Raw genomic sequence first — 25,040 nt, forward strand, 5'->3', positions numbered from 1 at the left:
ACGAGGGTTTTTTTTTTGTCTCAGTTGCAGTGAGAATTTCTTTGTGGGCGGGGTGGGGGGGGGAGCCTCAGGACAGAGAGGGGAGGGGAGACAAAAATCTCTTTGGAGGGGCTGCCCATCCTGTCCTCCCTCTCTCGTCTCCTTGCTCCGACCACGACCAAGGAGCCCCAGTGGGAAGGAAGGCAAAAGTGTTTCCAAACCATCCCCCAAACGGGCTGCAGGGAACCCATCTGCTGGCTTTCTCCGCCCCCAGCCCGGGGATGCCAGCGCCCGCACAGGGTCCCGGTCCCCACGGCTGGCCCACTCTACCTGGAGGGAGCCTAAGGCCAGCACGTGCATTTGACTCTTGGCAACCTGGCGGGGAGACAGGCGGCCCCCCAACGCTGAGCAGCCCTCTAAATGGGGTGTTCTGTTTGCCCACAAATTCTCGAGTAGATACGGACTTACAGAAACGTTCCCCTGGTAAGGCTTGAGAAAAGCAACTTAGAGGGCTTTTAGCTTCATTTACCTTGGAATTTTAAGGGGGGCTGAAGGAAACCCAGGGGCTCCCTGGAGGAGGCTGGAATCTTACAGTCGTGGGAATAAGTGTGGCTCAGGGTGGCCCGACCAGGAGAGGCAGAGTGGTGCTGGTGGGGGCTACGGGGCTGGGGCTGGCTAGGTCTAGGACCACAGAGGGCAAGGTGCCGAAAGGGGGCTTGGAGGCAAAGCGTCAGGTGTCACTGCCTTAAAGGGGCCTGGCTGGGCCCCTCAGCTGCCTCTGCCAGTAACGTGTGTGCACTAGATTCCGGCCGAATATCCACCCAGGGCAGCGTGGGGTAGCTAAGGGGGTCAGCCTCCTCCTTATTCGGAAAGGGCCTTCACAGTGAGATCACCAACAGCCTTTCAGACCCAGGGTCTCGGGTGGGATGAGTTTTCTCCTTGCACGACGGATGGAACCATTTGGGAAGCAAAACACGATTGGAACCAAGAGAGGAGGATGGAGAGGGTGCGGATCGGCCCACGATGTCCTTTTCAGGGTTGCAGAGTGATGGGTGTGGCCGTTGCGCCAGGCAGGGGGAGAGGGGTGCCTCCCAGAAAATGCCAGGCCCGTATCTTAAACAAGTGCCGTGGGCTAGAGGCCCTTTGCTTGGGGCACAGAAAGTACCGCGCGGGCACAGATGGCTTCTGCGGTGGAAGTTTGGACCCTTCCAGCCCCCGCCCCCCTCCCGCCAGAGGGTCGGGGACCCATTCTAATGCTCAGAATCTTCTGGAAGGAACCTCCAAGGTCAGTATCCACTCCACGACGTCGCAGACACCATCTTGCGGTTTCTGCACGGGCGCGTCCAGCCGCAGGGCCCTCACTCTCCGTGCAGCCTGGAGGAGGGGAGGGACACTAGAGCGGGGCCCTGGCCTTGACTGCGTGGTGACCAGTGTGTCTGAAGCCTGGAAAGAAAACCAAGGCAGCCGGACCTGCCCCTCAGGCCTCCTTCACGCTGCCTCACTCCCGCCCCCGTGTCACTTCTTACCTGCAGCAACACGGAATCCCCATCCCGGTCACCCCCAAGAACCCGTGGAGCATGGACGAGAACCTTATGCACATCAGGTAAGGAAGACGTTCCCCGCCTGTCCGCTGCCCCGCCCCGTGTCAGGGAGCACCTGCCTGCGCGGGGCAGATGTCACGGTGACCGCATGCGTGGACCGACCCACTTGTAGCTCATTGCACGGCCCTCTGGGGGGTAGATGGATGATAGGCACCCGGCCTCCGCTGGGGTATCCGGGAAGGCTTCTCGGAGGAAGTGACATTTGACATTCAAACTTCAAGGATGAGAACGGACTGGGCCGGCCGAGGTGCACGCAGTGTTTCAGGCAGAGAGAATAGCATGTCTGAAGTGCCCCCCATCCAAGATGGGAGGCCCTGGGGCCGTGCCCCCCCCAGAAGATTGAGGGAAATGTCCCAGGGTCTTTCCTGCAACCTGCAGTTCCCAGAGCCAACTATGGTGGGCTCAGAATGTTCCAGGCGGGGCTGGCAGCGGTTGCTTTGGCAGAGAAAGAAAGGCAGGGCAGACTTGTGTTGGGCATGGTGGGGGCGGGGGGCGTCTCCCTGCCCCTCCCCACCTGACCCCCTGTCTTCCCTCTCCCCCTGCAGCTACGAGGCTGGAATCCTGGAGAACCCCAAGGTAATCCCCCCCCACCCCGTTTCCTGTGAACGGGCTGCCTGCTCCGGGCCGATGCTGTCTGATGTGATTGTAGCCTAATTTGAAATTTCACGGGGGCCGGGTGTGGGCCTGGGGCCGAGCCCTGCCTGCGTCCAGATCCTCCCCACCGCCCCCCACCTCCCCTCGCCGCCTCCCCACTCCATGCTGCTGCGTTTTGAGACACCCCACCCCCCCCCCCCCCCACTCCCTGGCTCTCTTTTTCTAATTGCCGCCCGAGATGAATAGGAGAAGGAAATATTTCAGGACAGCATGGAGAGAGTGTGTGATTGTAAGACAATAAAGAAGCAATTAGGCAGATGAGACACTTGTAGGAGGGCCCAGGCTGTGCCCACCAGCTCTCAGGCCGCTAGTGCTGCAGTGGGGTGGGGGGTGGTACAGATTAGAGCCCCAGGACCCATTTGTCTGCGTTTTCTGCTTCCACGGCAGCCCGAGGCAGGCCGCCCTGATCCCGGGTCCCCAGCCTCCCAGGCTGGCCAGGCTGGGCCTCAGCCCTGTTTGAAGTTTAGGATTTCTCTCCCTGGGGGGTTTCCCTTTGTATCTCCCCCTGCCACCGTGGGAGATGGGGGCTGGGGCGGGGGGGGGGGGGTGGGTGGTGAGGGATGGGGGGGACCCGGACGAAATCTATCCTGGGAAGAGAAAAATCTCTTTGTCCCTGAGGGAATGTGTCTCCATTCCCTGGCCCAGCCCCACACCAGGGCGGCTGGTTTGGGGGTGGGGTGAGCTGCTGGGTGGCTGACGTTAGGGAAGAAGTGTGCTGTGTGGGGTGGGGGTGCTTGGGCAGCGGGGTCTGGGGGATCCAAGAAGGCCAGCTGGAGGGGGGGGGGTGCCCTGGTGGTGCCGGTGAGGGTCGGGGAGCTGGAGCCCCTGCCGGGAGTCCTGGGGGGGGGGGGGGGGCCCGGAGGGACCAGGCCTCTCCGGCAGTGTGGGTGATATTGTAACAGCTCCCAGTGACCATTTCTGGGGCCAGGCCCGGGTTTAGCTTCTTCTTGGATTCCTTTCCTTGGCTCCTAGCCATAAGCCAGTCCTCATCTCACGGGAGAGGAAAGGGAGAAACCAAGGCCCAAAGTTAAGTGGCTCCCCCCACCCCACCGCCTTGCTAGGGCACCCCATCTCGGGAGCTGGCCCTCCTGCCTCCGTGGTTCCCCCATTGCCCGCCCCCACCCACACTCGGCTCTGCCCACTGTGTCACTCAAGAGAGCCCGCACCCTTGCCCCCTGGGGGCTGATGGCCCCACGGGGCCGCTGCCTGCTGGCCACAGGTTTTTCCAGTTCATGCTCTGCTGACCCCGTGACACTCAGGCCAGCCACCCCTAATTAGCCAGTCAGTCAACGCCAAGGGGGGCGGGGGAGGCTGAGCCTGGCAGAGGCAGAGCTGTGCAGAGGCAGGCTGTGACCCCGACCCCTCTCCAAACATCCTGTGGCACTCTCACCCACCAAGGGGCGGCTGGGGGGCGCGGGGAGCAGAGCCAAGGCCAGAGGGGAAAGTGCCCCTTGGGCAGTGCTGGGGGTGCAGATGGCTGCGTGACCCTGGGCAGACCCTCCCCCTCAGGCCTCCTGTCTAACGAGGACGGTGGATGGATGCGTAAGGGCCAAAGAGTGTCTTTGTAGGAATTCTGCCACCCGCTCAAGTTGGGAAGGCTGGGGCCTCAGGCCCGGAGCTAAGAAACCGGGCTCTGAATCCTGGCTCTGCCACTTGGTGCTGTGCCGCCTCGGGCAAGTGACCCAACCTCTCTGAGCCTTTGATTCCTCATGCACACGGTGGGAGGCCCCAGCCAGCCCTTCCCTTCTGCGGCTCTTGGCCTGTCCCTAGCACAGGGCGACGACACCTCGATCTTAGCGCCGAGCTCCCCGGCCCCCCCCTCCTTACACAAAGATTCTTTGGGGGATAAAGGGGCCGAGATCCTCGCAGGACCCCTCTCATCGGGCAGGGAAGGCTGGGCTGGGTATGAGTGAGAGGAAACATCATTCCCGCTGAGCAGTGTGGGGTAAGGCTGAGGACCCCACGGTCCGGCTCTCCGGGGCCTGCCCGGCTTGGTGGCAGGGGTGGGGGGGGCTCCCCAGCCTAAACCCCAGGACCCCTCCCCCCCCCTTGCATCTCTAGATGCCCTGTGCATGGTGCCAGCCTCCACCCCCCCCCCCCCGCCCCACCGGCAGCCCCGGCCCCCTTGGGAGGAGATGGGGAGACAGCTCAAGGGAACGGGGGGCCCCCCGCCCCCTCTCCAAAAAAAGCCCCAAGACCTGCCGAAGGGAGGGTCTGAAGGCAGATGGCGGAGCCATTTTCTGCCTCCGTGAGGGCTGATTGAAGGGCAATGAGGCAGCTAATGCGAAGAAAGATAGAAATTTACTTGCTTTAACTTCATACGGCACACAGTGAAAGAGTTCATTCAGTCGCCGGCCCGCCATATCTGATGGATGAATAAACCATCTTCAGCATCGATCATGCCTCTACATCATGGTTTAGTTCATGGGCCATTTGCTTCCAATTTCTCCTTCTCGGCCCTGTTTCGTGCTTTCTTTCGGCCTCTCCCCCCACCCCACCCCCCACTCTCTCTCTTTTTTTTTCTTCACTCTCTTCCCTCCCCCCAGCCCCCCCCCCCCCAGATGACATTGGAAGTGAGCCCTCCCGCTGGGAGGGATAAATAGATAGATGGTATTGATACTCGGCAACAAACTATTTGTCATTTGAACTGGGCTTTTAGGAGGGAGAGTAAAAAAGAAGGCAGGCGCCCAGCCACCTCGGAATGCAAAGCAAATGTCACTTGATTTCTATTTAGTTATTTTATTTAATCGGCGCTGTCAGGGTGTCGGAAACCGGCAGGACAGCTGCATCCGACGTCCACCGCGGAGTGTGGGTCGCTGGCCGAGCGGCTCTGCCCGCCTCCTCTGTCCTCCCAAGTACAGGCCATCTCGTCCTCCGTTCCCAGCTTCGCAGAGAAGCGCGGCTGGAGGTCAGGCAGCGCTGGGGTGGGGGGGGGTGGGGGGGGGGGGAGGAAGGAGCCGTGGGTGCGGGACCGGGGACCCTCAGCGCTGGCACCCTGCTTTGAGTTCATCCTGGGCTGTGGGGAAAGGGGCTGCGGAGTCAGGGGGGACACCCAGAGGTCCAAGCCCTGCTCTCCACTTTGCCTTTTGGCCAAGGACGGTTTGTCATCGGGCCTGCCTGTGCCCAAGGAATGCGGTGGTCGGCGGGACCCAGCGGTGCCTGGGGACCCAGCGGTGCCTGGGGAGCTGGGCATTTCTCTGAAACCATTTCTCTGAAGCCTGTCCCCACCGTGCACGATGGTGGCTGTCTCTGGCCCAATCCCTCGCGCTGTTTCTCAGCCCTTTGGTTTCGAAACCAGCTGGGGAACAGCAGGGGGTGATGGGAAGAGCAGTGAACAGGGAGTCTAGAGTCTACACTGGGGTGGGGGGGCAGGCAATATGACTGGGTCAAGCCACTTCTTTGGCCTTGGTTTTCCATCTCTGCCGTAGAGGCATCAGGTCCTGAAGGACCCTCTTCTGCCCTGAGTCTGTCTTTGAGGTCAGCTCCGGAGGCTTATTCCCACCCTACAGATGGAAACAGATGAAGGGATACAGCGGGGCCCAGGTCGTGCAGCAATCTGGAGGTGAGGGGTCCACCGCAGACCCCTGTGTGAGCTCAGAGGTGGAGCTAGAAGCCCAAGCATCCCCCCTTGCCCAGGACTGAGGGGTGCCTAGGCGGGCGGGAGCCAGGATGGCTGGTCACTTGGGCATACAGCCAAGAAGCAAAGCGACCACAGGTGAGGGGCCCAAGGCACCTCTGCCGGCCCACCTCTCCTGGACAGGCTCTTCCCGGAGGCAGACGCCACCGGGGGTCTGTTCCAGCTGCCATACCCCCCCCTGCAGGGCAGGTCACAATTTGCACCCGACCTCCCTGCCATTTTCTTGGGTGATGTGCACACCCAGTAAAAATTACAAAAACCACCCTGTGTGCTTACGGTGGAAGATGGTCAAGGGCAGGGATCATTTCCCCATTTTGCAGGTGAGGGAAACAGGCCCAAGGAAGCAAAGCAACTTGCCCAAGCACCCCCCCCCCCCCCCCCCCCCCACACACACACAGGCCGGAGATCCTGACCCCTGGCTGAGGGTATTTCCCACCAGTCTAAAACCCAGCTCATGTCTGTGGCCGGTCTCAGGGTTCCCTGTCCCGGGCAGGGCTCAGGCTTGCACAGAACCTAGTTGCAGCCATGGTCCACCCCCTGCCCCCCCGCTCAGCCTCTATTTCTTCATCTATAGATAGGATGATAGCACTTGACCTTACCGAAGGGGGCTGCTGGGAACCTGAAAGAAACTGCAGGTGGAAAGAGACCCGTGAATGTCTGCAGGGTTCTGAAAGCAAAGATTTAAGGAACTATGTGTCCCAGGGTGTCCCAGGTGGAAACTGCTAGGTCCGGGGTGCCCACAGAAGAGACTAGAGCAGTCAAGCTGAGAGGCGGGCCCCCCTCCCCTCAGTGGCAAGGATCCTGGGCCGGCGGGGAGTATGTGGGGGGGGGGGGGGGCGGGTAGCCAGGGCCTCGGGAGCCCCAGGCAGTCAACGGTCCCTCTGCCGCTGGATCAAGACGAGAGGCCCATTTTCCAACACGCCCAAGAAAAAATATACATAAAGGTTGATGTGCTTTCAAATGGGTTTTTGCTTTACTCTTCTCTTTTCTCCCTGTGAGTATTAACCTCGGGGACCCCGGGGACGGCTCGGCCTGCCGGAGCACCTGCTGGGGTCACGCGTAGTCATTAGCTTTGCGGTCAGTGCAGAATAAACCCCAATTCCCGGCGCCTGCGAGAGCGAGCGCCCGCTCCCGGGAAGCCCGCTGCCACCCGCCCGCCCGCCTCGCTCCTCCAAAGTCACACTTTTCTTGCCTGACTTGTTCCTCTGCTGCTATTCTATTCTATTCTACCTCCAGCTGTGGGGGCGTCGAAGAAAAAGATGAGATCAAGTTGAGGGGAAAAATTGTCTGATTTCTTGAGCCCTTTGTTTCCCAGGCCCCTGGCAAGTGGGGGGGGGGGTGCAGGGGGGAGGCCGGCTCCTGGCTGGGGGGCTGGGAGGACCATGGGTCCGTGCCAGGCGGTGGCAAGGGCCGTAGCCCCCTAGTTCCGGAGAAGGGGTGCAGATCTCTGCGGGAGGTGGGTGCAGGGACTGGCAGGGCACAGCTTGGCTCTGGGCACCCCGGCCTCCAACCTCTTTCTGTCTTTTATCAGAACCAAGCGCCTCCAGGCCTCTACACAAAGACCCAGGACCCCACCAAAGCCCCCAACAGCCCTGACATCCTTGAGATCGAGTTCAAGAAAGGTAGGTGCCCGCCTGTTGGGACCCGAGGGGGTGAGCTCTTGGGGCCCTGGGGTCCTGGCTCCTTTCCCCTGTGCCCAGGCCTGGTCACGAGCCCTCTCCATCCCCCCTGTGTTCCCGGAAGCCAGAATTCAGGTTTGCCAACCCCCGCTTCCCCAGATGGCGTGGTCCACGGAAGCCCCCCAGGCTTCAGAGAAAAGCACCCTCAGTGGCCCATCACATGGGCTCACGGGCACCAGCTCTGACGTGACAGCATTCCAGTCCCCAGGCAGTCATTTGCCAGCTGCTTTGGGACTTGGGGCAGTCATTCAGCTATCCTCGGCCTCAGTGTCCCCTTCTGTAAACTGGTGATAAAAGCATCCGCCACTTGGCATTTTCATGGCATGGAATGAGGTCTGAAAGGGACGTGTCTGCTACAGGGTTCCGGCACCAAGGAGGTGCTCAGTAAATGGCGGGTCTTAGAGAGCCAGCCTCGGGGGGCCCCTCTGACCCCACAGCTAAAGCCTCAGCTAATCCTAGGCTCGATGCTGTCCACACCCCCTACCCCAGACTCAAAGCTGCCACCACTCTTGTTCGCTTTGGCCGTGGGTGGGTGTCCTGATCTCCCTAGCTTCACTGCTAGCAGCAAGACATGTTTGCTGGCCCGGCCTGAGTGCCCAGTCTCGAGCCTGGCACCAGGCACACCTCTTGCCATAGAGGACAGACGGGAAGGCAAGGTGAGCCTGGTAATGAGAAGGGCGGGACCAGGCTCAGAGTGAGGGCTCAGGGCACCCAAGGAGAGGACCTGCCCAGGCAGCTGTAGAAATCGGGGAGGCTTCCTGGAGGTGGTGCTAGGCAGGAGCTAGAGGATCCAGCAAGGGGTGGGGGGGCATCCTGAGTCTGGACAAGGCGGCTGGACAGTCCATCCACAAGGCCACTCCCTGGGCTAGAACAGAGCGGAGGGAGAGGGACATGGTCCCTCCCAGGGCACCTCAGAGACCTAGGATGGGGAAGGGGAGGTGGGGGTTCAGATCTGTGCCTCACTCATGCTGGTGTGACCTTGACAGCCAACTCCACCCCTCTGGGCCTCGGGCTCACTTTGCTATAAAACAGGCCATGGAAATGATGCTCGTAGGTGCTGAGTATGGTGTGTGGAGTGAGACAGTGGGAAATAGAGGCTGTTAGTACGCGGATCATCCGCCTCTCCTGGCCTTTCCCAGGAACCTGGCCAAGCCAGCGGGCGTCTTCATTGCCCCCCCGCATCCATTCAAACGCTTGAATTTCATGCCACTTGGGAACCAAAGGGCCCGTGGTCTGACGCCCCCGCAGGTAGCTGAAGCCCTAAGTGCCCACTCTGTCTGACCCAGGTCTGGTCCGCAGGCATGGGGCATCTCCGGGCACCATCTCGAAGAAGGTGGCAGGAGGGGACCCAGGCAACACCTCCGGCAGGTTCCGCCGGGGAGCCTGGGAGAGGGTGGGAGGCGGGCGGGCAGGCGGCAGCGGGGTCCTGGACACAAGGCTCTGGCAGCCTTTCTTCCAGAAATAGGGCAGCCCCAAGGGCTGAGCTGGAGAAGAAACGTGATCCATTTTAATGATTTAGGGAACCGTCTGGAAAAAAAAAAAAAAAAACAACAACAAAAAAACAGACGGGAGGAGCCGTCCCCGACTACTCCCATTCACTCTCTAGTTAATTTATTTGAAGTTTTAATCTAATTATTAACTATTTTAAAGGCTAAGAGGCTTTCTCCGGCAGCAGCATCGACAATGTTAGCTCCTCTCTGGGGCAGGCCCCCATCCAAGGCCCCTGCGAAGGCCATAATAGGCCCGGGAGGGAGAGAAAGGGAGAGGGGAGAGGCGGGCAGTGGCGAGAGGGGCTTAAGGTTCATTATTGGGCAGACTTACATTTAATAGCAATTTACAACCAAGTTATAAAACCCCTGGAAATGGGGGTGAAGAATGGCGAGGTGACAGCGCCTTGAGGGAAGCCCCTCCAAGCGGCGCCCGGCTAATAAAGACTGGAAAGCCGCTATAGAGGCTGATTGGCCCCCGGTCGCTGGCTACATGGTAATGAGCTGGGCAGATGGGTGGGGGATTATCCGCCAACTTTGAACAGCTTTTCTTTGTCACTGTTACAGCTCTCTTGTTAGCCCCCTGATACATTCATTGCTCATTTCACACCGCTCCAGAAAAGTGCCCCCTTGCTATTCAAAGTCAACCCTGAACCCACCCACTGCCCCCCTTGACTCGGCCCTGCCCTCCCCTCCCCGAGCAGCGGCCACCTCCCTCCTGCCCCCCTGCCACCCCAGCCCCGACTTCTCAGAATTCACGGACACCTCCCGACACCTCGCCTGCTGGAGCGGGCACCCCTTTACCCCGGCGATCGGGGTCCGGGGGGTCCACCTGACAGACGTGGCAGGGGGCTGTGAGTGTGTGTGTGTGTGTGTGTGTGTGTGTGTGTGTGTGCGTGCGCATGTGCGTGCACGAGCCCGAGCCCCTCCGCATCTCGGCCAGGCGGCCTGGGTAGCTGGTGGGACAGAAGGTGCCCGGGCGTAAGACAATGGTGGAGCGTGAAATTCAATTAGTTCAGGGCTGGTTCCAATTTCACAGCCCCTAAATGCAAAAGGGACAGAGAGAATGGGAAGGGTGGGGGGCGCGTTTTTATTGCATTTTCCCTTTCATTCTGGGGGGCGTTCTCGCCCCTTCTCTCCCTCCAGCAGGCCCCAACCTGCACAGGGCTTTTCAAGGAGTCATTTGGAGTCTATATCTGTCACATCCATTTAAGGCGTTGCGGGTGGAGGGAGAGGGCGGGGTGCCAGGCACAGGCTCCTCCGAGCTCCGGCCCCGCAGGCCCACCGCCCTCTCCTCCTGCCCTAGGGGTCCCCGTGAAGGTGACCAACGTCAAAGACGGCACCACCCACCGCACGTCCCTGGAGCTCTTCATGTACCTGAATGAAGTCGCGTGAGTGCCCGCAGCCTTTCCCGGCCTCCTGGGAGACCACCGTCTCGGGCAAGCCCTGGCACAGGCCATTGTGGCTGATGGTCACGGCCTGGGGCTTCGGGGCCAAGGGGGATGCGCCTGGGTCCTGCCGGCGGCCGTTGGCACAGCCCGTAGGCAGGGGGTCTCCTGGTCTGAGCTTCTGAGCCCTCCGTCCGACCCGAGACCGGGACAGAAGGAAAGATGAGCAGGGGGAGGGCTGGTGCCAAGCAAGGCCTCAGGACGGAGGTAACAAGTGGCAAACTCAACTGCGTGACCCGGGCGATCTTTTCCACCCTCGGGGTCTCAGTTTCCCCACCTGTGCAATGGGCGGTTGAGGCAGGTGACTTGGCTCAGATGTTCCTTTGAGTCTTGGATCCTGCGATGGCGCTGGGCAACCCCCATGTGGCTCTGTGGCTCTGGCGCCCCGCAGCTGAGAGCCCAGCCAGGAGGGCGGCCTCCGACTCGCATCCTCGCGGCGGCATCTGGTTTTCAAGAACCCGCTCTCCCCACAGGGGCAAGCACGGCGTGGGCCGCATCGACATCGTGGAGAACCGCTTCATCGGGATGAAGTCCCGAGGTGAGTCTGCTCTCCGCCCTCGGGGGCACGTCTCAGCTCCCAGAGACTCCAGAAGCCCCCCCCAAATCGCCATCCCATCGGGGCGTCGGGGCAGGTTCCTTCCCCCCGCCAGACTCCGTTTCTCCCCTGTGAAGCGGGGATAGCGGGCCGTGTGTCCCTGACTCCCAAGGGCATCATGAGAGGCACTGTCCCAAGAGTGAGGAGGAAGCTGGGGGTCCAGGAGGGGCTCAGAGGCGAGGGGAGGCCAGGGACGGGCCTGGAAGCCAGGCTCTCCTGTGCCCTGGGTGGGTCGGCCAGGTCTGGAGGCAGACCATGCAGGGCCGATTTCACAGTCATTAAGGCTTCTTTGAGGAGGCCGCCAGCCCAGCAGGGCAGGAATCTTGCCAGGGGTGGGCGCTATGGGCTGCGCTGGTCAAGCGAGGGGGGCCTGCGCCTGGGTTTGGGGCAGCTGACTCGTCGGCTAGGCGGCCCGTAGCTGCCTTTGGCTGGCCCAGGAGTGGAGAGAGGTTGGTCCCAACCAAGCGGGTGCCTGTATCTTCTCTTTAGTAAGCAGAGCCCTGTGATTTTCCGGCCATCGCTCACAGGGGCATCAGACCAATCAGTCCCCAGGCCACACCCTCCCCTCCGGGACTCAGTTTCCCCATACAAGGGGATCTCAAATCCCCGCAGGTCTGGGTCTGTCAGCATATGATATAAAGCAATGCTGCCTCCTTAGGGAACTTTAAGAGGGAGAGGGAAATCTTGCAGCAGTGAGAGCCCCCAAATCGAGCCCCTGATTTTTTAAATACTGGTGGTGAGCTTGGGGGGGTCCCCTGTTTTGACAGATGTTCAGCTTGCTTTGCTTAGGTTTGATTTATTTTATGTTATTTTTTATTAAAAACAATTTTTTTAATCTTTATTTTTGAGAGACAGAGTGTGAGCAGGGGAGGGGCAGAGAGAGAGGGGGACACAGAATGTGAAGCAGGCTCCAGGCTCCGAGCTGTCAGCGCGACCCCGACGCGGGGCTCGAACTCACGAACTGTGAGATCATGCCCTGAGCCGAAGTCGGACGCTCAACCGACTGAGCCACGCAGACACCCCGTACTTTATGTTATTTTTAAAAGTTCATTTACTTATTTGGAGAGAGGGAGCACGACCAAGAACGCGTGCGAGATGGGAGGGGCAGACAGAGGGGGAGAGAGAGAAAATCCCAAGCAGGCCCCACACTGCTATCGCAGGGGGGGACGTGGGGCTCGAACCCACAAACCATGAGATCATGCATGCCCTGAGCAGAAACCAAGAGTCAGATGCTTAACCGACTGAGTCACCCAGGCGCCCCTTCTTCGGGCCAATTTAAAAAGATAACACAAGCCAAAGGCAGCCAGGCCAAGGGATAGTCACGGCGCTTTGTCCTTTAGGACATTTTTACTAAGATTCTCAGACGCAGAGAGCTGATGGCCAGATTTCAGCTGTCAGAACAGCGTGCTGGGCCGGGAGGCAGGGTGTGGGAGCTGTCACTCAGGCTCGCCCAGGCTTGCCCGGTGACCTCTGACTTGTCAGCTCGGGGCCCCGGTTGGCCCACGGGTGACGTGGTAGGCACAGGGGTGGAGGTCGGATCTTTTTGCCTATGACCTGTTTGGATGTGTCTCCAAAGGTGCGGGGAGGAGGGAGGCAAAGTGACTGCTTAGCCTCTTTCCCATGATTTTTTTTTTCCCCCTCCTGGACACAGCTACTATCTTCCAGAAGCAACCTAATTGAAACTCTCAGGGAAGGCCTTGTCAGAACAATATTACTAATTAGCTGCTACCTTTTATCCTCACTTACCTTTGTCTCTTACCTGTATTAACGTCTAATTAAATGTCCCTTTGTCTCGGTCTGCCCTTGGGAGACAGCACAATGTAAAATCGTGCGAGGCAGATCTAGGCGGACCTTGGGGAGCCACAGATCCACAACCTTCATTTGACAGAAGGGGAAACCAAGGCCAGGACGGATGCCCAGCCAGACCCAGAGAGGCGTGGGGCTGAGGCCAAGAGCTGAAACTCGCGGGTGGGGCACACCCAGGTTCCGGCCGTGTTGCATAGTGGGATCAGGTGCCCCACAAATGACAGCAGCCACAGAGGCATGCTGGAAGGTCAAAGGTGGCCTGTGCCCTCGGGGAGCTCCGTGTGGCTCAGAGGCATCCTCTATGGCACCTGCCGTCATGACCTTCCCGAGCCATCGTTCGTGGATTGTGGACGTGTCTCGGTGCTTTGGAGAGTGACACCAACCGACCAGGACTGGCACTTGTGGTGAAAACGAATCGCCGGGTAGGGACTGGCCTGAGGTCACTCTGTGAAATGGCATCCCGCAAAGTAGGGACAGTGGAGTAAACTTGAAGGGGGTAGTAATGAAGGCCCGGGCGGGGCTATGCTGAAATGACACCCTGGAGACGGTGGCAGGAGAATGGGCTTCAGCGGGTAGGTGTGGAAGAGAGAGGGTGGGGTGGAACATTCTGGGGGGATTAGTGAAGAAGTTAGGGGGCACCCCAGGTGGCCTGTTAGGTCTGAGGGGGAGCTGAGCGCCTGGAACCTGACGGAGGCACATTGGAGGGCTGGGCTTCGATAGAAGACGTGAGTCCCTGTCTCAGGTCCATCACCACTGGGAAAGCGACTTAGCCTCTCCGGGTACTCTGCGTGTACCTGTGGGAAGCCGTCCCTAAAGGCACAGAATTGAGCCCGAGAGCTGTAGAGCCTTTGGAGCAGACAGTCGACATTCGGCTCCCAAGAACTTGCTGTGTGACCTTAGCAAGTGGCTTTCCCTCTCTGTGGCCCCAGCTGTCGAAGGTGGGGCCGGCCTGGGTGAATCTTACCCCCTGGAAGTTGTAATTTGCCTGTTTTCTTACTTGGATCAGAGGGGGTGAGAGAAGACAGCTGCTTCGCGATTTCTCGGGCGGTGTCCTGTTTGTACGTCTCCACTCTGAGTAATTCGTCGGGAGGATGAACGAGCAGGGGGGGAGTACGTGAGGGTGCTGGGGATGTCCACAGGACAAGGTCTTTATTAAGTCTACCGTAATGGGAGAAGCTGTTAATTGTCAACGATATTGAGGGCAGAACAGGAAGACGCTATTGTCCGTCGCTCCGTGTACAAGGGGAAAATGTCGTTTGTATTGATTTTACAAAGCTCATAATTGAAATTCGTTAAAGGGCTTGGTTTCTTTTTTGGGGGGTGGGGGGGTGGGAGTTGGGTAGGGAGCTGGGCAGTGCCACTGCCCTGAGCCTGGGGTGGTCATGGGGTCAGAGGGGCAGGGGACTGGGGAGGCTGCAGACGGAAGTGCTTTTGCTGTATTGTGGCTGTTCACGTTGTCATTATCACATTATCTTTTTAACTCTGGAGGGGGGCTAATTAAGTGAAGTAAATGAAATCAGTGGGGAGGAGGAGGGGGGCAGGGCAGGCAGGAGGGGAGCGGGGAAGGCGCCAGCTCCTGCCCTTCTCCTTCTCCAGCCACCTCGGCTCCCTTCTTCGCTCCCAGCCCTGTCCCTCCCCGGCTCACTTCTGCCTGCTGCTGCCTCTTCCCCCTGCCGACTCCCTCCCTCTCCTCCTCATTGCCTGCTTCTCCTCTTCCCTCCCCTGTCCCTCTCTCCTCCACCCTTTCCATCTCTCTCCCACTCTCCCCTCCTGTCTCACTTCCTCCCGATTCCTCCACTTTCTGGCTAAGAAAAACCAAGGGCTGCCCGCCCACTTACCCACCTGCCTGCCCACCTGTCCAGGCCTCCCAGAGGCTCCGCTCAGATGGAATGTTCCAGATGGAGAGGAGAGAGAGAGAGAGAGAGAGAGAGAGAGAGAGTTATGCAACAAAGATGTCTGTACCCTCAGAGGCCCACACTGCTCACCAGGCTGGGGTTCGCAGGGCACCAGGGCACAGAGGACGGCTGGAGACCCACCATGATTTGCCTCGCCATTACCATGGCAACCCTCTCCATCCTTGGCCCTGGTACCTAAGAGGGGAGCCCTTGGGCTCCAGCCAGCCTCCCTTCCCCGGGTCTTTGCAAATCTCTCCCTCTGGATCCTGCTTTCCCAAAGCAGACCACCTCTGGTCCAGGCGCCCTCACCCCTATCCCCACCCGCTGCCCCGGACCCCAGCTCACTGGTGGATCTCACTCAGTTCTGCCAAGCTGTGCGGGTCCGGTTAACCTGGCAGCCTCGGGAACAGAGAAGCAGCGGCAGAAGTGTTTTGGTCCCCACCACTTCCTCCTCGGTCCACTCTCGCTCCCACCCCACCCCCACCCCTGCCAACCTCCCCTAGATCCCTGCCCTTTTCCCCATCCCCCCCCCCCCCCCGCCCCAGCAGTAATTACGGTGTGATTGAGGCTGCTCCGCAGAGAGCCGTTGACACCCCTGTCTTTTTCCTGTAAACACGGGGAGATGAAAATAGACACTTGGAGCCGCTGTGCATGTCACTGCGAAGATGTCTGTTGTCTCTTCCACCGCGACAGCGACTCACCTGTCATTTCCTCCTTCTTTTTGCGCAGTGGTTTGTATGCCGACTGTCAAAAGCCCCAAATCCATAGTCTTTTAGCATCAGGTTTCTGTCACTGTTTTTTTTTTTTTTTTGAAGTCATTTTTTTTTTCCAGAAGGAATACACAGAAATCATCTGTACCCCCTACCCCTGTGGAGAGGAGAGGGGAGATCTTTCAAACGCCCTCTCTCTCCCTATCACACACACACACACACACGCACGCACACACACGCACACACACACGCACACACGACAGCAGCGACCTGAAAACAGCTTTTTGATCAGTCACGATTAACTTTAACACCTAAGAAAGGGAGCAGGAATATTAATTGTGCTGCTGTGTGTCAGGGGCTATGGCTTTTCTTCTTGCCCGGATGCTTCCCGCAGCCGTCGGGCACGTTCTCTGCTCCTTTCCTGGGAAACAGCTATCCTGGGCCAGCAGCAGGTGGCCCTGGGGCAGGTCACAGGTCTTCCTGGCTGGACAGTCTAGGTGTCCTCCCAGCATCACACGTGACTGCTGTTCAGGTGATACTGTGGGGTCAGTTCCCCCCCCCCCCCCCCCCCCGTGTTCTAGAGACAAAGCCAGCAGGGTGCGCACCTGCGATGTGGGTGTGCCTGGGCACTCACCTTCCAGGCAGGCCTCCCGTGAAAGTTGGAAGGAGGAGCAGTTTGCTTGGGGCTCAGAGAGGCAACTGACGTGGGCCAAGGTCACATGGCAAAGCTGAGCTGGGAGCTCTCCGAAGATATCCTGTCCGTGGGACTTCTGGTCCCCAGCCTCAGCCCTTTGCAAATACGGCTTGGACTGCGCCCCATGCCTGGCCCAGCCAGACAGAAAAGCAAGGAGGAGTCAGGTTCCCGGGGAGCCGGAAAGGAAGAGGGCTCCAGGGCTCTAGCTATTGGCCCGCCCCGGCTGGCACTATGGAGACTGACCGTGCCAATATACGGATAGGCTTTGAAAGTATCTGGGTTTTTCCAAGACGTGCCAAAACTAATCATTAGAAGGCCTGTTTGCAATTCAATAAATACCGAGTTCTTAGCTTGTGCCTGAGACGGACGAAAGGCCAGTAAAAGCCTCTGTCGGTATCTTGCTTTAGGTGGCTCTTGGAAAATTACTATGTTCCCGATGCTAAAGTTTCTAGGATAGTTGAAAACCTGCCACTTGAATATTGTGCTCATCTCTGCCATTCCGGAGGCCGACTTTGTTGTTGTGGGTGTTGATTTATTTATTTTGAGAGGGGGGAGGGGCAGAGAGAGAGTCCCAGGCAGGCTCCACGCTCATCGAGGAGCCCGATGTGGGATGGGACTTGATTCCATGACCATGAGATCACGACCTGAGCCGAAATTAAGAGCTGGGACCCTTAGCCGACTGAGCCACACGGGTGCCCCTGGAGGCAGGCATTTCTCAGTGTTCCCAACATGTCTGTCTTCGTAAACAGACGGCCGGACCTGTCGGGTCTTTCTCCGTGGCCCCGGGGGCCACTGGGAGCCACGCGTGTGTGGTACCTTACTGCCCCAACTTCTGTGCTAAGCTCTCGTAGGTTTTCTGTGGCTCCCCGTTCTCATGCTCTTGGCTTTTCTCAGCCATCCATCCGCCACCAGCCTTTCTGCCCTTTCTGGCTGGTGGCTGGGGGCCGCTCCGAGCCCATTTGAACCGCGTTTGCCAAAAGCTGAGTGAGGGTCTGAACAACTCCCCAGGACTCCAGGGCTTGGGGCCGGTGCGTGAACTTGGGATGGTGGGGTCTTCCTGTTGGGGAGGCCGTTTCCCCTGCCCCCCTGAAAGGTCACAGTTGGAGCAGGACAGTAGACCTTGCCCTGAGGGCCACACAAGTGGAATGGGACAGGCTCCTTCGTGGCACACTGTGATCATATCAGCACCTGGCCTCTAGGTGGGGCTTTGACATGGATGTGCCCACCCCCCAAGACCAGGATATCAGAGGTTTGCAGATAAGAGACTCACCACCCGCCCCACACACACCCCAGAGAGGCTCTTTTTTTCTACTGGGGAACACCTCGGAGCCAGGGTGAGAGCCCAGTCTTTTCCTCCTAAGCCACTCCTCGGATTTGTTCCCTTTCACGCCCTGGTAAGCACGGGATTGCTTTGCCAGAGGCCCTGAGAAGCAGCCTGGGGCAGAGAAGGGAGGTCCAGTGCCGGTCCCACTCGCCTTGGGCAGGTCCCCTCCTCCCCGGCTTCAGCCTGCCCCTCTGTAAAAGCAGTGTTGGACCCGGTTGGCATTTAAAGGACTTCTTGGTGGAGCCCAGCGTTTTCAGAGGGGCCTCCGCTCCCCGCAGCGGGGCCTGGGCCGCGTGCTCTAAAGGCCGGGCTTCTGCCAAAGCCTATCTGAATAATAGGTTTGCAGCTCAAAGTTGGGACAACAGGGCACCGGCGATCCGAAAGGGCCTGTCCTCGCCCCAGCATTTCTGCGACTCCCAGAGGGAAAGATCCAAGGCGGGCAGGTTCCCGGAGGAGGGCGTTTCTGGCCAGGGACAGCGCACTCAGCCGTGTCCTCGGCCCCTTGGGCTCCAGGGTTGAAAACAACCTCCTTTCTGATTTGGGCTCGGGGCAGGGGAGGCTTTTTGAAACCTTTTTTTGGAAACCGTGGTACAATACACTTAACAGGTGTATTTGAACCATTTTCAAGCCTACAGTCCAGTCCAAATACGTTCACGCTGCTGTGCAGCCGGCCCACCGGCTACCTCTAGCCTCGTTTTCGCCTTCCCGAACCGGAGAGTCCTCACCCTCACCCTGTAAACCAGCGCCCCCCCCCCCCCAGCCCCTCCTCCTTCCCAGCCCCCGGCGCCCACCCTTCTGCGTTCTGTGCCTATGAACTCGACGACTCTGGGGGGCCTCACGTAAAGTGGAACCGTGCAGGATCTGTCTTCCCGCGACCGGCTGGTGCTCCTCGTGCCCTGTTCCCCGGGCGCATCCCCGCCGGATCCCGCGTCAGAACCCCCTCCCTCTTTCAGGCCGGATAATAATTCTGCTGAGTGTGTTTGCCACATTTTGCTGAGCCGTTCGGCCGTCGGTGGGCATTCGCGCTGCTTCCACCCTCTGGCCGTGGTGAACACGGCCGTGCAGGTCCTTTCTGGTTTTTAGAGCAGCCAGTGTGGCGAGACCGCGGTACGTTTTCAGGATAACCAAAACTACCAGGGAAGCGGCACACATAACCGGAACGTTATACGGTGGGAGGAGGGGAACCTTTTGGAGAGGCATCTGCGGAAGGGGGACGGTTACGGCCCCGCCATCGGGACAGCAGACTCTGTGGTCAGCTCAAGGCGCTGCCCTGAACTTCACCCGAGAGGCCGTACTGCTCGCCACAAGAGGGGGGTCTGACCGTGAGTGCGCGCGCGCGGGCGGTCCTGCCTCTGGGCACCGCGGTGTCCTCCCCTCTAGGGAGGAATCTGTGAATCACACCTTCCTCCCGGGACCGCGCTCAGCTCGGGGCCAGGCGCCTCAGTGTCACTTCGGAGACCGTCTGGTCCAAGCAGGCTGTTTAAGAAACGGAGGGGCTGGGCCTGACGTAATAGGGACGGAGGGGGGGCCCCTGAGCAAGACCAGCCTCCCCACGACCTTCTGGGTTTGGGCCCCCACCGCCAGCCGAGCCACAGGGCAGCCGACAGCACTGGTCAGGGACGTGGCCCCACGTTGGGCACGTCCTTTCTCCTCCCAGGCTCAGTTTCCCCATCTGTGCATGGGGCCAGCACAGGATACCGCCGAGCCCTCTGCGGCTACCCCAGAGGTGGGGGCTTCTCTGCAGAGACGTGACTCATAAGGGAGCCTCTGGCTGAAGGTGGCATGTGTGCGCACAGCTGTCCCCTCCCCTGGCTCCCCCAGTGGAAGGGAGGAAGGGATATTTGGGGCCCTGGGCTCCACTGTGGTTGGTTTAATTATAGGTTTTCAGCCGCGGGCCGGTGGGCACGCGTTGGGAGGGAGGGGGGAACAGCTCCGAAACCCTGTCATTTTCCAACGTCTGAGGGCCTCTTCAAAGGGGGGATCCAGACATTTTCTCCGCAAGCCGCAGAGTGGACTGTCGTGGCCCCAGCATGAGCATAATGACAGGAGCGTTTTGCGGCAAGCTGGGAGTGAATGGGTCCGACCGGCTTGTCTCCTGTCAGACGAGTCATTATTTTTTTTTTTTCCATTTTTTTGTCATTTGCTGACAGTTTGGGTTTCATGCGTTTCTCTCTTTTTTTCTCCTTTTCCCCCTGCCTGGAAAAATGGCTAGGTATCTACGAGACCCCAGCAGGGACGGTCCTTTACCACGCTCATTTAGACATCGAGGCCTTCACCATGGATCGGGAAGTGCGCAAAATCAAACAGGGCCTGGGCCTGAAATTCGCCGAGCTGGTATATACGGGTGCGTAGACCCCGCTGCCCTCCCCTCCCTAAGCAAACAGCACCCTCCTCCGGTCCCGCTCCACCCACCGCCATCCTTGCGAGAGCCCGAAGGATGCAGGCCGAAGGGGGTCAGGCGAGGCCAGGGGACAAGGAGCGAGGGGGGCGGGGGCGCCAGAACCTGCCTTCCTCGCAGGGTGTTGAGGGGAATGTGTCAGTCCCCCCAGGATGTCCAGCCGCTCCGCCACCTGCGATTCGTGTGACGTCAGCGGGGGCCAGGGAAGCGTCACACATCATCCCTGGGGTGGCCGACTTTTACGCGGCACGCGTGCCAGGCACTGCGTGGGAACACCAGCCATCCCCGGGAGTCCCTCCCCACGTTCCTAGGAGGAGGGCTCCGGCCAGCTCTTGTCAGAGGCGAGGAAACTGAGGCTCAGAGGAAAAGGACCTTGTACAAAATGACACAACCGGAGGTGGCCTAGTTGGGTCTGGCCCCAGGTCAGGCTGTCTCCAGGCAGAACCTGGAACCACCTCAAGCGAGGGAAAGGCTGCCTTGACCAAGAACTCGGCCCCAGGTCCGGGCATCGCACGAGCCAGATGTCCCCAACCCACGCTCGGAATGACATTAGCACGCGGTATGCGTGGGCCCCGATTTACAGTTGAGACTCGGGTTTCCGTGCCTTATCTGTCGTCCCAGAGTTGGAATCCACATTGTAAAACACTGGTCCCCAGGTCCGGCCCATCTTCCATACCTGTTCAGCCCCTGAGGGGAACCTAGTTTTTGGTGTTGTTTTTTTTTATACTTCTTAAATAGTTGGGGGAAAAGTTAATGACACTCTTTCACGTCACAGGAAAATGACAGATAATTCGGATTTCAGTGCCCATAAATAGGTTTGGGGGCACGGCCGCGCTCATTGGCTCCCATGTTGTCTCTGGCCACCTCTGAGAGATAATGGGAGCGCTGAGTAGTTGTGAGAGAGACCGCACGACCCGCAGAGACAGGAATAGTTACTGCCTTCAGGGCCCTTTCCGGAAGATGTTCGCCGACCCCGCTCTATGACATTCACCGGCTCCTTAACGTGAGAAACCACATCACATCAAACAGCCCCTCTGAGCTGTGGCAGGGGACCGGCTGCTGCTGACACCTATGGGGTCCTGGACGTCAGGGGGACCCTGGAGAGTGAACATTAATAATCCCTACCTGGGATAAGACTCCGCGGCGCCTACTCACCCCCTCCTCCTCCACCCGGAGCTTTTATTTCCTTTGAAAGCTCCTAACCACTGTAACTCATCTTGGGGCTTCAAGGGGACTCGGTGGTTATTGGCTGGGTGATCTCTCCCTCCCATTGTATCCGGCAGCTTTGAAGCCGGGTCCCCCTCCTTCCCAGGTAGAGACAGGTGTTTAAATACCATTGTCTCCTGCGGGCTCTCTTGCTCAGCAGGGTTTCAGCTGGAAGGTGGATTCTGGTTACAAAGGAGGAGAGTCGTGAAGCATGGCAGGCCAGTGGGGGAGAGCACCTGGCCTGGGCGGCGGGCTGCTAGCTCCGAGGCCCCGGCTGCCGCGGGGAGGCCGAGCGGGGGCAAGCCACCAGTCGCCAGCCACCTCCCTTCTCATCCCAGAAGAGCTGCTACCTCTTGCCGAGGGGCCCCGAGCTGGGCCCTCACGGGTATCACCTCATCTTGGCTGCACAGAGGTGAAGACACTTGAACGGTCTCACGGCCGACGAGTGGTGGCTTTGAGCCCGGGACAGGCCAGCTTCGGAGGGCAAGTGTTCAGCCGCTCCAGTAGATCCCAGGAGGCAGGAGGGGGGTGGGGGGCAGGGAAAGTGGGCTGGGGCCCTTAGGAAAGGGAGATCAAGGGTGGGGTGGACGGAGCATGCACGGGGGGGAGGGGGGAAGCGGGAGAGGGGCAGAGAGAGACGGAGACACAGAATCCAAAGCAGGCTCCAGGCTCTGAGCTGTCAGCACAGAGCTGGAGGCGGGGCTCGAACTCACAGACCGCGAGATCATGACCCGAGCGAAGTCGTAGGCTTGACCGACTGGGCCACCCGGGTGCCCCAGGTGCCCCAGGTGCCCCGGGTTTAAGCAAGTTACCGAACCTCCCCGTGCCTCAGTCTCCTCATCTGAAGAGTGGGGATAATACATAAATAGTGAGGACTAAATGCATGCACATTTGTAAAGCATCTAGAACAGGGCCTGGCATGGCGGGGGTGGGGAGGGGGGGGTTGCTATTGCAAAGTGTATTGAAAACTACAAATGCCTGGCATGTTTCCCAGGATAGAGGCAGGGACCAGGGCCATGCCTCTGGCTGGTTTGATGACCTTGAGTAGGTCTGTCTACCCCAAGCCTCAATTTCCCCTCCTGTAAAACTCAGGGCACCAGGCCAGGACTCTTCACGGTTCCTAATTCTAACAGCTCAGTCATATAGCCACTCTGCTGTGACATTCGGCTTCCCCGGAGCACAGACAGGGAGACTGAGGCACGAAGGAGCCCTTCTGCCTCAGCCCCACTCCTAGATGCCCTGGTGACTGACCACTGTTCATTTCCGTCTCCTCACCCCACCCCCAAATCTCCCTATGGGCTTGTACAGATCCCCTCCCTCCAGGCGCAGACCCTGGTCCCGACCCACAGGGTCATCCTGGCAGGATCCCGGCTTCAGGACCCATCTCCTTTAGGGCACATAAGCTCACCTCCTCTCCCCTCGCCTCAGTTACTTCAGCAGAAAAATGGGTATAACGCACCCTCGTACAGAGGGCCGTTATCCCGATTGGCACAGTGCCTGGCCCAGCCCAGAGCTGAGATGCCCATTGCAACGCACCAAGTTCACTGCCCCTCTCCCCAGGCTGGGTCCGCTGGGAAAAGAAATCTGAGTGCAAGACCGCCACGTAGTTGAGGTGGGGAGGTCCCGAGATAAAGCCCAGGCTGGGTCTTCTTCCCGCATGGGTTTCAGCCCCCTATCTCTGGCTCTGTCTTCCAGCCTGAGAGCGTAAAGGTCTAATCATCCTGACTTAGAAAGATGGCCAAGCCCCCGGGGCATGGCAGGGAAGGGGCGCGGGGGGCATCAGCGTCCCCTCCCACGGGGGTCTGGGCCAGAGTCGGGAGCACTCTTCAGGATCTGACTGTGGCTTGGGACAGCCTCTTCCTCTCCGGGTTTCTGTCTCCCTGTATGCAGTGAGGGCTGGAGGAGGCCGAGTTCAAATCTGGGATTTAAAATGCTTAGTGTTCGGTCCACATCCTGTCATTGAAACCACACAACTCCCCCGGAGAATGGTTAGTACTCTCTCACTGTACAAATGAGGAAACCGAGGGACAGAGAAGTTGCATCGCTTGTCAGCATGGAGCGGGAGAGGTGAACCCAAGTGACAGGTGGCTGGAGAGCGAGGACCCAGTCTCTTCTCTCCCTGCCTGGCCCCTCCCCCACTTCTGCAAGCCACCGGACCCCATCCTGGAGAAGGCCTGCTCCGCTTTCCCACGGAGAGCCTCAGCAGGTGCCCCCCCCCCCCCCCGCCCCTACCCGGAGGCCCAGCCTCCAACAATAGCTGCAGACCCGGGGCTGACCTGGCCCTTTATCAGGGCAGGAGATCGGGCACCATCTGGCCCCACAGCTGCCCAGGTGGGGTCACCTTCCCGGCTCCGTTTCAAAGAAACCCTACCGCCTGAGCTGTCCCTCCCCCAATCCTGCCCGCACGGCCACCCGCCCTCCACAGGGACCAGAGAGGAGATAGCTGTCTGCAGGTCTGAGCCTGTTGGGGTTGAGATACAGGCCCTGGGGCAGCCTGGGGACTGAGCACATGGCCTTCGCTGGCCTTAGGGCTCCGGGGGTCAGAGCTTGGGAGCGGGGGAGGCGGCACATTTCTCAGGCACCTTGTGCGCTGATGGATGTTCCATCCCGGGACAGGAAAATTCCAAGATTATCATGAACTTGGGAACTAAGGGCAGACCCAGGCCCCTCAGGGTCTGCTTGGGTGTGACCTTGGAGAAACCTCAACTTCCCTGAGCCTTACTTGCTCACCCAGAGAAGAGAGAGGCTAAGAGAGTTTTTCTTGTAGGGCTGTTTATGCCCATTCGAAGAGCCAGTCCAGGACACCTGTGCTTCGTTCATAAAAATATTTGCATATGCAAATATTAGCAGTATGTTGACAGGTTACTGACATCCAGGGAGTGGGGGGGGGGGCGGGGGATGCGTACTGGCTCTTGGCCAGGACGCCAGTGTGTGGATGCCCAGGACTTCCACACCCAAGAAGCCCACTAGTCCTGGGAGGGTGATCTTGTATTACCCCAACTCCAGACATGGGGAAAGAGGCAGAGAGGTGAAGGCCACGCACATGTGGCCTTTCTGCACCCGAGCCACCATCCAGCTGCCCGTGCTGGGTGCTTCCATTGCTCAGGCTGGGGTCACACACATGCCTGAGTCTCAGGAGGCCTCCTGCCCCACTGCTGTCCGCTGTCCTCATGAGACTGAGCTCCCAGCGGGCAAGCGCTGTGACCTTCACCGCCGTGTCCCCAGTGCCTGGCCCGTCGTGCTCCCTGAATGTCTGGCATGAGGCAGAGGGTTATAGCTCCCCTCCTCCTGATCGTGGCAAGGGTACCTCCTTACCCACAAGAGACCTGCAGGGCCACAGGCCCGGCCTGCGGGCTTACGCACAAGTGTGCGTCATGCCGAGACTCGGCAGTGAACAGGGCCGACCCACCCCCGAGGTCCACCATGATGGGCTGAGGCGTGCGGTACCCCAGCGCCGTGGGCCACCCTAGCACCCTCACTTTGTCCCCGCTGCAGGTTTCTGGCACAGCCCTGAGTGTGAATTCGTCCGCCACTGCATCGCCAAGTCCCAGGAGCGCGTGGAAGGGAGAGTGCAGGTGTCTGTCTTCAAGGGCCAAGTGTACATCCTCAGCCGGGAGTCCCCACTGTCCCTTTACAACGAGGAGCTGGTGAGGTAGGTGGCCTACACTTGCCCCAGCTGGGGAACAGACCCCCACAGCCAGTGTCTCTTCTGACGGTCACGAAGAGAACAGACATGCTGCCTCTGCCCTCGGGGCCCTTACAGGCTAGATGGGGAGAAAGGCACCAATGCAATGACCGATTGAATGAGGAAAGGGGGTGTTAGGCCGTGGCGAGGTGCAGGGTACTCTGGGTAGAGTGTGGAGAAGCTTCCCTGAGGAAGTCACCTTGGAGCTGGCCTCCAAAAGACAGGAGCTAACCAGCGTGGAA

The 25,040-nt window shown here is 59.4% G+C and overlaps 1 protein-coding gene across 1 annotated transcript in view; it reads left to right on the plus strand.

Moving 5' to 3' along the window:
- Positions 1-25,040, plus strand: part of ASS1 (argininosuccinate synthase 1) — a 50,833-nt gene that overhangs the window by 21,028 nt on the left and 4,765 nt on the right. The window contains 8 exon segments of the mRNA XM_047831246.1: positions 543-578; positions 1,477-1,582; positions 2,126-2,156; positions 7,403-7,493; positions 10,344-10,428; positions 10,959-11,023; positions 19,722-19,853; positions 24,609-24,765. Coding sequence (XP_047687202.1) covers positions 543-578; positions 1,477-1,582; positions 2,126-2,156; positions 7,403-7,493; positions 10,344-10,428; positions 10,959-11,023; positions 19,722-19,853; positions 24,609-24,765 — 703 coding nt within the window.

The sequence above is a fragment of the Prionailurus viverrinus genome, chromosome D4 (genome assembly GCF_022837055.1).
Source record: "Prionailurus viverrinus isolate Anna chromosome D4, UM_Priviv_1.0, whole genome shotgun sequence".
In the NCBI taxonomy this organism is placed as follows: Eukaryota; Metazoa; Chordata; class Mammalia; order Carnivora; family Felidae; genus Prionailurus; species Prionailurus viverrinus.